This window comes from Pleurodeles waltl, chromosome 5 (genome assembly GCF_031143425.1).
Source record: "Pleurodeles waltl isolate 20211129_DDA chromosome 5, aPleWal1.hap1.20221129, whole genome shotgun sequence".
Lineage (NCBI taxonomy): Eukaryota > Metazoa > Chordata > Amphibia > Caudata > Salamandridae > Pleurodeles > Pleurodeles waltl.
The window spans coordinates 121,480,632-121,496,339 of NC_090444.1; the positions used below are offsets into that span (position 1 = coordinate 121,480,632).

The 15,708-nt window shown below is 40.5% G+C and overlaps 1 protein-coding gene across 3 annotated transcripts in view; it reads right to left on the bottom strand.

Annotated features, from left to right (window-relative positions):
• Positions 1-6,626: 6,626 nt before the first annotated feature.
• The window catches only part of FBXO16 (F-box protein 16), a 224,569-nt gene continuing 215,487 nt past the window's right edge, over positions 6,627-15,708 (bottom strand). For all 3 annotated transcript variants that reach the window (XM_069233776.1, XM_069233777.1, XM_069233779.1), the window contains exon 9: positions 6,627-8,149. In XM_069233776.1, the coding sequence (XP_069089877.1) occupies positions 8,082-8,149 (68 nt within the window). In that variant the 3' untranslated portion in view covers positions 6,627-8,081. The remainder of the gene's footprint in view (positions 8,150-15,708) is intronic.

Below are 15,708 nucleotides of genomic sequence, written 5' to 3' on the forward strand. Positions count from 1 at the left end.
TTGGGGGTGGTTTCGGGCCATAAAAGAAACCAAGTGGTCGGGCTCTAATGCCCTCTGAGTCTAGTGGAGCTTTAGACAGGGAGTGTAACAGGTCTGCATGAGGTCCAGTTTCCTAAAATGTATTATTACAGTCACCAAATGAGGCCTTTGCCAGCGGCCCAACCCATGAGACTCTCCTTGTGGTGATAATATCTTTTGACAGATCTTTGGGCCAACCAGAATGCCTTCTCAGCCAATGTGACACTTTATTGAGCAAGGAGGTGTGAGATTCTGATAGCCAGTGCTCAACTTGGGGTACATTTTCTAGCACTATTATGTAGGGTGTGCACTCCGGGGGAATCTGAGGGTGGACGTCATATGCTTTATCCAGGTTTGAGTTGTAAATAGTCTTAGTGCCCCTCAGTGGCAGCCAGTAATTTTAGGAGGGAGAGGAGCAGGGGAGGGGTTACGTTACACACACACATACACCTCACTCACACCCATTAATTCACACATGCACTCACACACCCATTCACAACACTAACTAACAAATACACATACATTCGTACACACATGCACGCACACACCAAACATTAAAAAAAATAAAACTTACCTCAAGCAGCTTTGACTAGGAAGCTTTGGAGTCCCCAGAAGGGTTAGGACTGCTGCCTTCCCTTATTGGCTGGCCTAAGGTCAGCCAATGTTGGAAGGCAGCATTCCCAAGTCGTCACAGAGCGGTATAGGATCAGTGAGACTGCTGACCTCACCCCACTCTGTGTCGAGGTGTCACTGATTGACACTTGGCACTTCAGGGTTTAAAACTGAAGAGCCCAGGTTCGAGGCTATCAGTGACATTCATCCTCATCATGAGGGTGAGATCCTCGAGGCACCTTTGGAAGCCTGAGAGGTCACACCCACAGGCTGTTACTTCTTCAGCGCATGTCCAACTCCTGGCTGCCTGACTTGAACCAAAGAGTATCTGTCAGGCTGACTTTTGACCAGCCTGACAGATACCCTACACGTCAGGAAAAAAGTACAAGGGGCGTAGCCCCTCCACCCCTATGGAGGGGACGCTGCTGGTGCCCCTCTTACAAGAGTCCCACTGATCCCAGGCTAGCTGCTCCCTTTGTTCTTGTTTGTTAGCTGGACTAGATCTGACAGGGGGTGGCAGGTACAACCTCGTAGTTTCCTCCCTTTTTCACTCAGGAGGAGTCGAGCTTGAGTGGCTGACTGTTTGCGCATGGGCCAGTTGAACATTCAGACATTCTGGGGGCTTAATTTCACTAACCAGGGAAGACATTCTATCAGGAAGTTTCTCTTGGGTCGACTGTATGAAATCCAAATTCCTTTCCAGGGCAGTTAGTTTCAATGTAAAAAAGGAGCAAAACAGATACATTATTAAAACAGTTATCAAGCTGATCCAATCAGGCAGAGCAATTTAGGACAAACTTTCTGATGTCAAATACAGTTGTGGCAACCCTTAAAATAGACTTTTTCCCCACACTTCTCTTAACAGTTGGGCCTTGTTTTCCCTGGGATACAGAAGTAGACTTTGGATTAATAGAGAGGCAGGTTCTGTTCTAGCCGCCCCTTGCCTGCTTCTCATGAGGAGAGGGCTGTTTGAGTTAGACAGCACTTCAAGCCCCTCAAAAGGTTGTGGATTATGGATGACACATGGATTGGGCAAGCCAGAGGCCAACAAGTTTCTCCTAGAGGTAGAGAATGCTTCTTCAGAGTGTGGAGTATCTCGGGGGGTCTGGCTTGGGGCACTTTCCATGTGGGTTTAATGAGGTGAGCTGTAATGGTCTTTATACCCACTGAATTGCCTCCGAGGAGACCAGATCTCTTTTGCGTGGGATTCATACTAGCCTCCACTCCATCAATCTCTGCTTCAATTCCCTCATAGCAGATGATATATAGCTAGTAATAGAGTTTAAGCCAACTCCACCCTTTTTTACACTTGTAGATACATGGCTTCCCTTGTGCCTCCACAGCCTCGCACTGGGTACCTTATAAGGACTCGTCAGAGCTGATATCAATGGTCTCCTCCGCATACAGTCATGCCACTGATGTTTCTGGGATTCTTGAGCCAAGAGACAGGCATGTGCCCGGGCCCGCCTTGTGCGGGTATCACACTGCAGGACTCCATAGGTGCTTTTGAGTGCATCGGCTCCTGGCCCTGCCCAGCCTCACTGCAATCTGGGGGACGTAGTCCCACCCCAGACTGGGATCACACAGTCAAAAAATCACATTATGGGCAGGAAATTGCTTGAACACACACATCCTACTAATATGAGCACACTAACTACTTTGCAATGCACCTCTATCTTTAGGTCGTCAAGTATATCCAACATCACAGATTCACTGATATAAGCTGGTAAGAGAAATATGAGGCAGAATATTTTCATTACCGCAGTCTTCTCCAACCTTCATTAATATAGGTGTAGATGAAGACCTGAAAGATCTTAGTAAAACACCTTCTTCAAGTGATATGTTAAGTATTTCTCTTAGACTGAGTAATGATTTTATTCATAAACAGTTTTATAAATGGGACTGGGCAGAGAATGGAAGTGACACCACATTCTAAGTTAAGTAGAGTAGTCTGTAAATCCTCAGTAGATAAAAGAGTAAAGGAGGAAATGGTATTAGTTGAAGGCTAATGCTCCATGGTAGCTAACAAGGAAGTGTTTCGATTGTATCTTGCATTTCATTTGGTGTATTTTAGCAACGAAGCAGTTTAAGGAATTCCATAAGTCTTAGGAAGTGATGACACTGGGTCATCTCTGAGTCACCTGAAAGTTATATAATGACCTGGGAAACAATTTTCTGCAAATAAGAAGAGGTAGTGGTGTTTTCCATGTAATCTACTAGTTTGGTACTTTAGATTAGGAGCTCATAACAAGCTATGTGTTGTAAGCTGTGTTTTAAAGGTATGTACATCTCCAAAGACAATTCACTTGACACATTGTTTTTTGGTTAAACTTACTTAGTTTAAGTACCCAGGTTCTGTTAATTTGCATCTGTAATCTAATCTGATAACATAATTGAATGACCAGGGATTAACTTACATTTTCAGATTTTGAATTAGTGTTCACATTTGGTATAAAGTATGTCCTTTCCTTAAGACTGTCACTCGTTGTAAATTGAGTGAGGAAAGTTTTCCACAAAATTCTATCCTCTTTCCCTTAGTAGGAGCCCAGTAACCGAACTCTCCAATAATACTTAACTTGTTGTAGAGGTTAACGATGAATACATAGATTAAAACGTAACATGGAAAGATAACCATGTATTCTGGGGAGCAATATGCAAGCAGTATCGAAAAAGTGGCAGAAGAAAGGGATACATAAAGCAAAAAACTATGCACATCACAAATACAAATACAGGCAGGTGTTTGTTTAGGTCTCACCTTCAAAATTACACCTATCAGCTGTCTAATTGCAAAACAACATGCTGGTGAACCATACCAAAAACAACTGGCTTACAGCATCCCCTCTGCTCAACACTGGTTGGCTTGATTGCCACTCTCATTTGCTTGCTTCTTATTCAATGACTTCTAAGCCAACCTTTTCTTGCATTTGTCTCTTTTCTGGAGCATAACCTCTTTACAATACGTTTGATTTGCTGACTTGTATCCTTCTAGTACTTACATTTAGGGATTAAGCACTCAAGGAGATTGCATGTGTTTTCTCTTTTTCATCAAGCACTCCATGAAAGTGCACGTTTTCTTGCTGTCTCTTGGGTGCTGCTTCCCCCCAAAGCCTGTCACCCTTACCTACTTATCTATTACCCTCAAGTTCATTTAAATAAACTTCTTTTGGATGGCCCAGCCACTGACATTTGCTCCTGTGCCGTTACACATACCAGAAAGTACTTTTTTGCCTCCACTGTTTCCTCACCCATCATCCAGTCCCCATTGCTTGGCCTCCACCTACCCTTTGCTCGGTACTCCATTGCTTCCCCACCCTCACAGTCCTTTCAATATTACATTATGGAGAGCCCAGCAGCTATTTGTTGCTGGGATGGTCTGCATTGCAAAAAGCACTTTCACACAAATAAATGTATTTTTTATTTACTTTTTTTCTCGGGGATGAGGGTGTGGGGGTTGCCAATGCTGCACAGCTTCCTCAAAAATCCAATGCTGCACGGCACTGGCAAAAAACTATGGCAAAGACAATGGGTCAAAAAGGCGACCACACTGCCCAATTTACCTACAAGTCTTCTTTCCTGTCTGAAAATGTGAAAACCTGCAGGTACAGTCTGAAGTATATATTAGTATATGAGTAGCTCAAATTGATTTTCAATTTTCATTGAGCATAAGTATGTATAAAACACATCCACATTCCAAGTACATAATGGAAAATCAATGAAAATCAGAGAGAGAATTACTTGTGAGACAACATTTGTAACCTATGTTTTGGAATGTGGGTGTGGCGCAAGAAATATGTGGGAAGTACTGTGAACAAACTAAAACTTTGCATACTCCAATATTTAAGAGCAATTTATAACAAGGATATGACATCCTCTATGGCGAAGCACGTTTGGGAACAACACAATGGAGAACATACAGGATTACAGTACTATGGGATACAATGCATCAATCGTAATCCTAGAGGGGGAAATCAAGAACAATATCTGCGGAGAAATGAGTCAAGATGGATAATCTCAATGGGAACTGAAAGTCTTTGGGGGTTAAATGCAGATGCAGAATTACACGTTCATCTGTGATATTTGTTCATGGGATGTCCTTGAGTCCTATTAGAATTAGACAATGAATCTTATATGATTCTCACTAATAGGAAACTTGACAGAAAAAAAGACATATAGATATTCCATTAGGGAATTCTTTAAAATATGATCAGTGAAATAGAAGCACTTTGTTAAAAAGAAGAGACACGCTAGGGTATTTAAAATGGGCAATTAAAAAACTAGAAATTATGACAACAATTTTAGTGTAAGGCACATGCACTTTTATATGGTACTTCACCTAAAGGATTTTTAGTCTCCTTATAAAATCTATGGCAATAAATTACCCAGCCTTCTCATGTGCTTTAACAGTTCACACGTGCATTGGGTCATTGAAGTGCAATATTTTATATAACAAATTTTACATACTTTTTATATAATAATGCACCTGCACTTTAATGAGGCACTTTACCTTACAACTTCTATAGGTATAACAACCTACAGTATGCCTTACCCGATAGACAATGTGCTTCAATTGTTTGCACCTGCACCTAGTTAATTACAGTATCAGATTAATAGAAGAATCTCTAGAACTTAATATCATTTACAGTGTAATTATAGAATCTTGAATAGACATTGAAATAAATGCACAGTGTTGATTATGGATTAATAGCTAACAGTGTACTGATGGAATCAGTGGAAAAGAGATAATTAACAGGTTTGGCACTTTATTAATGCATCTGCACTTTAATTTATGGATTAAAAATAACATAGAGATAGGATTGTGTTACCTTCTTAATCCCTTATATGCTCTTCATGGAAATAGAGTAAAGCAAATAAATAGATTAGCGGTTTTGCAATAACCCAGAGGGAACCCCAGTCTTAGATTTTCCGAGAGAATGTGGGAGTGACAAAGAGATGAGTGAATAAACCATCACAAAGAAATTAGTAAATGGATATAATGTGTATATAGCAGTGAGGAAGAGGTCAAAGGGTACTTTACCATTTTTCAACAGGTACCTTACCATGTATATTAGAAAACTCCTTATAGTGTTTAATGTATGATAGTTTACATACTTAGACATGACCCCCATAAAGGTAACCAAAAACAACATTGGAAAACATGGGCATGACGGTTAACGCTCCAGTGGTGGTTGCAATATGTGTGAAGAGGGAGTGGTTTTTTTGGATGTAAAAAGGCACTCTAGCACAATGAACTCTATAACCAGTTGATGGCTTTAGCCGAAACGCGTCGCCATTTTTCTTCACATGCACCGAGCACTTTGTGAATAAATCAAAACATTTGGATTCCAGATCTGGTGGTGCCGCTATCTCCCTTTTGTTTGGGACCCACTACAAGTTTGAAAGGGATAGAGGTCCCTGGAGGGAGAAAATCCGATATGTTAATATCTATATATAAATCTCTCTCTCTCTCTCTCTCTCTCTCTCTCTCTATATATATATATATATATATATATATATATACATATATATATATATATCTCTCTCTATATATATATATATATCTCTGAGAAGTGTATCTCTTATCTCTATAATCCATTTCTGAAGGTAACCCAGGCTATAAACCAACAAATAACGTGACAGATATGTTTCTTTTCCCCTTTTGATTTGTATGTTGCTGTTTGTCTGGGTTCTGAAAAGGCCATAGAAGATGCATTATTGATAGCAAATCAAGAACATCCAGAACACCACGTGAGACTACTTTCTCTCTAGCAAGACAAAATGGCGAGGGTCGCCATGCTTCTTCTGGAACAATATGCTAAAGTGCTAGACTCTAGTTACACTACACAGACCAAAGAAGAATTTTTGGTCTTGAATGTACACACATGTACTTTTTCCTCGCAAACTGGCAATATTTCATTATGGATGCTAGCTGGCACTGAAAACAGATGTGCTGTTGAACCGACGCAATGACTGAATAACAACACACCCTCTATGCAAGATACAAATAGATCTGCATGTATTTAGTACATCCATTTACTGAGTCCTCTACAATATTCCAGATTGCCTTGGAGGTGTCAAGCATAGTGACCAACATTTTTATTACATAATTCCACATGATCTGAGAACATGGATCAATTCATTTTGTAAACTTAAAAACAAAGAAATAAAAACAGCAAACCCTTTTGGTTAAAACACAATGACATAAAGAATTTTTTTCCACCATTTAAACGTAAACATCATATAAAAAATAAATAGTAAAACACAGCAAAAAATATATATATCACATGATTGATAACAGCTAAACAATGATAACTATCACATATTGGCGATAGTGGTTTGTAGAAGATGTAAGGCACTGCATATGAATTTAGGAATTCCTGCAGCTAATGCATGGTTCTCAGATGTTAGAGAAAGTGGGCCTTTATGTAGGAATAATACACTCCTGACTGTGAAAGTTAGGAGGTTGGCTGAAGTCTTTATACTGATTCCTTTTTTATTAAAACTGTGCTGTAAGGCTCTGAAGTGAACCATAAGGATGGCTCATAGAGCAAGAGGTAGTAGGAGCACGATGGACTTAAGGCTAGCCTTTGCTTAACCTCATTAGTTACATCTCACCTAGAGTATGGCCTCCACTCTTAATCCTTATGCAACATGGCCCCCAAAAGACATTATATGTTACATTTTGTCTCCCAACACAATGTGACGACTTCCAAAACCTTAACTGTAGATGTTTCAAGCATTCTACTAAAATCTTTATCTGAAGCTTCTCCGCAGCTCTTTATTGCTTGTGGAGTGTCAATAGATCTTCAAGGATTAAACCACAAAACAAACTGGAAGTAAATTTCATTAAATGTGTCTTTTACTAAAAGTGTAAACAAATCTCTGGTGTGCTCCTTACAGTGGCTTCAATACTGCCACTGTTCACCCTTATTACTAATAATCCAACAAAACCAACACATCATATCCAACATTTGACATATGTTCTCATTTTCATATCCTGTTTTTAAGCAGTGTATCATGGGTGTCATTATCTTGGTTCATATAATTGCCTGTATTTTGTTTCATGATTTAAATTCTTCAGTTGACACATATTACTAGGTAGGAATTCATTCATATATTACATTTTCCTGTGCACTGAATGTAAGCCTCAGCCACACACATGTTTGAGTGCCTTTAACACACACCAAGGACATGCTTCCATTGTTAAAATGTGGGTCCAAGAAATTGCCAGTGGTTTAAAGTGTCACATGTGTTGGTCTCTGTATTGCTTCTTTGTTCACATTTAGGTTGTTTATTTGATGATGTATCAAAAGGTCTCTTCAAATTTGAAACTGTCATGGCAGAAGGTTGTGTCCACAGCATTTTCTTCTTGAAAGTCTAATCTTCAAAGAGAGAAATGACGTAACTTTTCTGTATGAGAGACCTTCTTTTCTCTCTCATGTGATGCAGTTCCTCTATTCCTCATCGGATCCATGGTGTGACGTAGGCACCTGCCAGGGCTGGCTTTCAAACAGCATCAGTGCTATAAGATACACACAAATAACAATTAGAACAGATATACGCCATTCTGATGTCAGGAATCAATGATCTTTTAAGAAATACTAGTTTAGAATTTGTCACATTCCTTGTGAGGCTCAAGACACATTAACCCTCAAAATAGCAAACAATGTGGTATGAACCAAAAGCTCATGACAGTGACAAGTAAACGCTTCTGGTCATTTCACCCAAAAGAGCCTGAAAATTCTATTTTATGTCAATCTCTATGTCTTGTCTTGTAACTCCAAGATCTAATACTATTCTTGACCTTGGCCGTGGGAAGTATGAGGTTTGATTCATGTACACATAACCACTGGTTCACCAGCCATAAAAATGTGAAGAATATATATGCAGACACAGCCAATGAGCATACACAAGCACATGCCAAACACTAATCACCTTTACATGGCTAAAGAACTCTGAAATTACCTGCATTTATTTTAATTGTTGAAGATCTACGTGAGAAAGCACAGAGGTTACATCAAGCAGGACACAAAGACTGAATCATACATAGGGGCATGGGCCAACAATCCTGAAAGGTGTGAACATTTGAATAATGCACAAAGCGCATAAATGCCAGATGTCATCTGAGCTTCAACGTAAATTTGAACCACTCACAGTGATGAGTTTAAAAACAAGGCTTCAGGCTTGTCTCTACAACACTGATTTCTACAGGCCAGAAATGCAGCACAACCCTGGTCGAATAACCCTTTCAGAGATGCTTAAAAGCTTCAGTTGAACACTAAGGGCCTCATTACGAGGCTGGCGGTCAGAAGACCGTCAGCATCGTGGTGGTGGTCGGACCACCACGGCTGTGGCAGTCCGACCGGCACATTATACGTTTGGCGGGATGATCGCCATCTGACCACCGACTCTGCAAGTTTGGTGGCCCCGCGTTGGGACCTCTAAACTCGTATTGAGCCCCTAAAGCAGCTACCTGCTAGAGGTGCCCAGGATGCCTAAGTTCATAATGTGTAGAAGAGAGGTATGATAACGTTGAACTTGTAATGCCCCTTCACTAAGATAATTCAGAAGTGTTACTGCAAAGGGTGAAGTGGCCTTGTAATTTGTGATGGCCTATTTTAAGTATAAAATCCCTATTGCCTATCTCAGCCTACATATGTTCTAGAAACAACACTGGTGCAGCTTTCTGTGCAGTGTTAAATATCAAACTCATTAATAAAATTATATTTTTAAATAGGAATGACACAAAGAGGATTTTCAGAAAAGTTTTGCATCACTGGGCATGATCGCCCCATAAATCAGTTCTTTTAGACTCCCCTCTCCTAAGGGGATTGCAATTACATTTCCCCACTGCCTAACCGACCTAGAATAGGCGTGAACGACCCTCATTAGGGCCTTCATGGAGAACAGAGGACTAGAAGGTCTCTTGCAGGAAGACATGAGATGTTATTACTGGAGCATCACACATCACATATGTGCCTATTATAAGAGGATACACTATACCAGTGGTTCCCAACCTTTTGATTTCTGTGGACCCCCACTTTAACATTAATGGAACCCAGGGACACCCACTCAATCATCATTAGAATTCGGGGACCCCCGCCTGAGTCATTACTGGAAGCTGGGGACCTAATTTGTCAATATTAATTAATATTTTTTAATTTTCTAGGCTCTCGCGGACCCCCTGAGAAGGCTTCGCGGACCCCGAGGGGTCTCCGGACCACAGGTTGGGAACCACTGCACTATACTATACAGAGTTGTTGCTGTACAAATCATTTTTTGTTGGATATTTTATGTATCAGGAGGTTCCTCCCAGTTGTATGGTTATTAAAAGCCTTATGAACGCAGAGCCACTGGAACTAAGGAATCAGTGCGAGGCAAAAAAGGGATGATCCTAGGAGAGAATAAAAATAGTGAGATTTTAGAGGCATTATGAGTTTCACTCCTGTAGGAAACCACGGCCACTGCCAAATAGGATGCCCAGTTATCTCGACAGGAATTACAATAGAAAGAATATGTGACGGAACAACTAGGTCCTAAACAACGATAGCCTAAACCACTACTACTAAACTAAAAAGTCTCAGCAACAAAGTACTGAACAACTACTGTCTAAACAATGATTTTGCCTGAATAACGATTGCCTGAACAACGAATTTTAAGGTAAGTTTTATATATATATATATATATATATATAGATAGATAGATATATATATATATATATATATAAATTCTAAACAACTTATAAACCATTAAAAAAAGAAAAACATACCTTAAAATTCTAAACAACTACTAAACCATAAAAAAAAGTTTTTTTATAAAACACTTACCTTAAAATTCGTTGTTCAGGCAATCGTTATTCAGGCAAAATCATTGTTTAGACAGTAGTTGTTCAGTACTTCGTTCTTGAGACTTTTTAGTTGTTTAGCAGTAGTGGTTCAGGCAAGTAGTGGTTGAGACCTAGTTGTTCAGGATGTTTCCCCAATAGAAATAGTGTTGCACTGATTAACTCGCTCTGTTTGGCTGTTAGTCCGGTAACAGCAATGTAGCATAAAGGCTTGCTCAATAACAGGTACCTCGCATTGGGCCTTCCAAAACGATGATACATACTGCATTCCTCTATCTGAAATGATTGTCTAAACAAGGATGTGTAGACAAAAAATATGGTAAAACATGTCTGACCACTGCACCTCCTGTAGGTAATTTCCAGAAAGGGGTCAAATGGGCCATCTTAGAGAAAGTGTTTACCATGACCATTATTAATTGATCTCCATCACAGGAATAAAGATTTGACAATGAAGTCAGTAGACGTATTATGTCATGGTTCAGGAGTCAACTCTGAGGGTTGATTAAATCAAAAAGGTTTATATTGCAATAATTTATTCTGGCACATATTAGATGTGCGAAAACATAATTTTCAAATCTGATGACTGAAGGATGTCAAAAAGATCACAAAAGAGGTCCAACATTTTTCTAGTTTCCCTAAGATGAGAAATGACTAAGCCGACGCACATGCACATCACATGAAGTCACAACTATTTTGTTGGAATAAACAAAGCTTTTGTCTGAAGTATAAGTTATTGTGCTGGATAAATTGTGTGTTGACAAGAAAAATCCCTCAATTCCTGGGAGTTACTCTTTTTTTAGCTACTTTTATCCTTTCCCAAAAAGACTGCACTATGCCAACCACTCAGTGTCATGGTATAGTTAGTTGTTCATAAAAAAGTGATTCAGAATAACAATTGACAGAGCATCTGCTATATAAGATTTAGTGGACCAGGAACATAGGTTATAGTAAAGCTGTAATGTGAAAAGGAAAATGTCCGTTTGACTTGTCAACAATGTTTACACTGCAAGTTCGATAGATATTTCTGATTTCTGTAGTCAGTACGGGTTTCAACATGTTCTCTGGCATGGAGTAGCAGATGCCTCAATTCACTGCAAGCTATGTTCATACTCAATTCATCTTCTTAAAAATGTAATCATTTCTCTCACTTTCCGGCAATATGTGGCATAGGTAAAAACTGGGTGCTCAAATCCATTATAATCCTGGAGTTGCAACAAGACCGCTCCTACTGCCTTTTCAGAGGTGCTCATTTCAACTATGAATTTCTTAACAGGACTGGGATGCTGAAAAAGTGGAGCCTGAGTCCACAATATATTGAATGGCAATTCTGCTTGAGAAATCACAGAAAATGTATTTTCATGTTTTCTTTCTTCAAAATGCATGTGATGTTGTTAGACAGTTGAGTAACCCAAGAAAGCCCTGAATCTCTTTAATATTAGTCAGCAAGGGCAATTCTAAGATTGCTAAAATCTTCTTCCATCCATTGAAAATCAAGAAAGACTAGTCCTAAAATTACATTTATTCTCTTTTGGAGTCACATTTATCTGGTTTGCAAGTCTACTGATCTTGCTGTAATCCAGATGCATCTATAGAGATGTTCATGGTGTTCAGTGATACCTCTGAAGAAAGTAAAGATATCATCCAAGTAAAGCAAATGCAAAATGATTTAAAACATCCAGAAACACAAACTATATGAAGTGCTGGAAAACAGCAAGAGCACTGTACGTCCTCACTGGCATCACCCGGTATTCAGAATGTCCAAGCTGGGTGCTAAAGGTCTGTGTCTATTCTTCCGTTTCCAGGTCTTCTTTTAAGTACAAAGGATGATAAGCACCTCACATATCCAACTTGATGAACACTGGTGCCCCTTGTACTGACTCCAAGTTGTCTTTCATAAGAGGTAGAGAACAACTGTCCTTGATCATTATTCAATTTAACCCTCAGTAGTTGATTTAGGGCACAAGATCTTGATCTCTCTTTGGGAATGGAATCCACGGCTGCTCCAGATTTTGAGGATGAGAATATGACGTGTTTATTGTGTGGATCCGTCTGTAAATATTCCAACAAGGAATACATTTGACCAAAAAGAACAATGAGTCCTGGATCAAGAGCTATAGAGCAGTCGTACTCCCAATGAAGAGGGAGGGAGTGAAATGAAGGTTTAATAAATACCGTGGAAAGTGCGTGATAACGAGAGGGAAGCACAGAAAGACAGCCACAGACTTCACTTTCTATTGATCTCCATAATTTCTTCTATGGGTAACTAAAAAGTGCCTGGAGAACTGCAATTGTTCTGGAGGCCCACTTTACACACTTTATATACAGATTGTGCCTCTTAAACCAAGGTATAGCAAATATAAAAGCATAGTTAGAGGGAGGAATAAAGCCTAAATAAAGCATTTCTCAAGAAGAATAGTAATGATAAAGAAGTCTCTTTCAACGGTCCAGAGACTGGTGGAGTACCATGCAGAGTAGCCGATCATGGTCTAAAACATTTCACAGACTCCACAATGTCGGAGAACAGACGTATGAACACTCACGCTTTACTAGTTCTTAAAAGAAATCTGAACTTGACCATCAGAGCTATTTAGAGAAGTGTCCATTCACAGTATACATTCATCTGCATAGTTCCCTCACATGAGGTATGGGGATTGGTAATTCCCAAGGTTTGTTTAGGGCAAACATGGCAGGCTCGGACCACCTGCCTGGAGCCACCACAATAAAGAAATACTCCTGCTCAGTTGTTCTTTCACCTTAAAGTAAATGGTAAGCTTAAAAAAACATGTAATCACATCTACCTTGAATCCATGTTCAATCAGCAGAATACAATGAAGAAGATTAACAAAACTGGTAGGACAGGGCTAAGATCACTCGTCCTTGACTTCTTCTTTCAGACCACAATGAAACAAGGTAATTTATATTACCTGTAATGTAGTTTCAGCTATCAAGTGACACAGGTCAAGAAATCCATTCTTTGTGCTGGCTATTACAGCGTTCCTACTAGGCAAAGTATTTAACATCTTAATGCACAAACATTTTCTTGAACCATATAGAAAGTGCTGCAGTTATCTGGGCAAGGATCTGAGGCCACCTCTAAAGGTGTTGCTCAAGCCAGAGCTACTCAAATAGGAAACTCACCAGAAGACCAACCTTGGCACCGTATTTTGAAACCTGTCCACTGTGAAAGGAAAAATGCATGTCAGAGAGTCCGAGAACTTTTTAAGTTATAAAGACTGCCTCAAAAAATGAGGAACAGATGGATGGACTACTGGAGTGTCGGTGGAGCGAACCAAGAGGGACTCTTTCATGGCTGGATTCGTTATTCTATACGAATCTGATGCAACTTCTGCGACTGATGTTGCCTGGTTTGAGCCATGCCCTGAGATGGATCCATGAATACCAACTGGCTCTGAAAATATTAGTTTTGCAACCGGTCACAGGCTGGATGGAGTAATAGCTTCTTTATGGTTTACTTTAACTGCCTGAAGCAGATGCAAGCCTTTCCACCAGCCGTGGTGCTACCTAGGACAGTACAGACATGTGGAAAGTGACCAATGCCTTCTCGAGTTGGCCGAAAAGGAGAAAAAAGCTACAGGGCAGAAGGAACCTCCTTAGCAATCCTGCTGCTCTTGACTAAAGGTGAAGATAGAAATTGAAGATACCACAAAAGCACCAAACCCTCCCTGCAATCAGGCTAGAGAAAAGAACCAGCACTAACTTACGAAATCAGGAATGCAAGAGAACTTTTGAATCTGGAAAAATGGACCAAAAATTAGGGACACAAAATTATAGCAAATGCCCAATGAAAATGATGAAAGCTAGATAGCAGAAGCATTACAATGCACTGGAATCCAGAACAGGCCTCCTTATCATGGTCCAAAAGGAAGCAATGTCAAGGAAAGTTAAGCAGATTCTGCATTCGGAATTCCCCGTGCACTGTTTGCAAACAGTAGCCATGGTATTTTCTGAAGAATAAAGGAATGTTCATGACGACCAGAAGGAAGAAGGCAATAGCAGTATGAACTTGTCAAAAAAGGTAATTAAACTATAACTCATTTCCAATACTTTATAATTGCAGCCTTCCTTTCTTTACTGCTGAAAAACGGCCAGCAAGACATGTATCACTGACATCTTCAGCCAGAGGACAGGGAGCACTGACATCTTCAGAAAGAGGACACGGAGCAGTGACATCTTCAGAAAGAGGACAGGGAGCACTGACATCTTCAGGCAGAGGACAGGGAGCACTGACATCTTCAGGCAGAGGACACGGAGGAGTGACATCTTCAGACAGTGGACAGGGAGCACTGATATCTTCAGGCAGAGGACAGGGAGCACTGACATCTTCAGACAGAGGACAGGGGGCACTGACATCTTCAGAAAGAAGACAGGTAGCACTGACATCTTCAGACAGAGGACACGGAGCAGTGACATCTTCAGAAAGATGACATGGAGCACTGACATCTTCAGACAGAGGACAGGGAGTACTGACATCTTCAGACAGAGGACACGGAGCAGTGACATCTTCAGAAAGAGGACAGGGGGCACTGACATCTTCAGAAAGAGGACAGGGGGCACTGACATCTTCAGAAAGATGACATGGAGCACTGACATCTTGAGACAGAGGACAGGGAGCACTGACATCTTCAGACAGGTGGATCAGCATGGTCGTGGGAACCAGAGCCACAACTGCTAGGAATCACAGCACGGTGGTGGGGGGCAAAGAAAGAAAAACTGTTTCAGTAAGTTTTTCATTGATATGGACAGGGAGTCACCTCACTTTAAAAGTCCAGCCCGTAGGTAGGCCTCTTCGCCTTCAGCAGCTGAGATAGCCTTTTGACATTTTTGAAACCCCTACAACAGTGCTTCTTAGAAATGTCAAAGCCACAAATCAGAAGAAAGCTGAAAATTTGGGAAGGTCCTAAAATCGGATTTTAGTAGGAATAGTTGTGTGGCCCTCCAACAACTACTGCTTGCCCACCACTATATCTCTGGGTTGTCACCACCTGCAAACACAATCTGTGCGAGACTAAGGCCTTAGGTGCTGTGCTTTCTTGTACTTATGCTATAGGGATTGTCCTCAAAGGGTGAGGGAAACTAGCTTCCTGTACCCACAGGAAAATCAAGAGCAAGAAAGACATCCCAAAAAAGGCCCAGCAGATAAATGGTACCTGGGACTTTGGTGGAGTTTTAGGTAGAGTGTTTGAGCCTGTCGCCCTCTGCTGTCTGTGTCCTGGTAT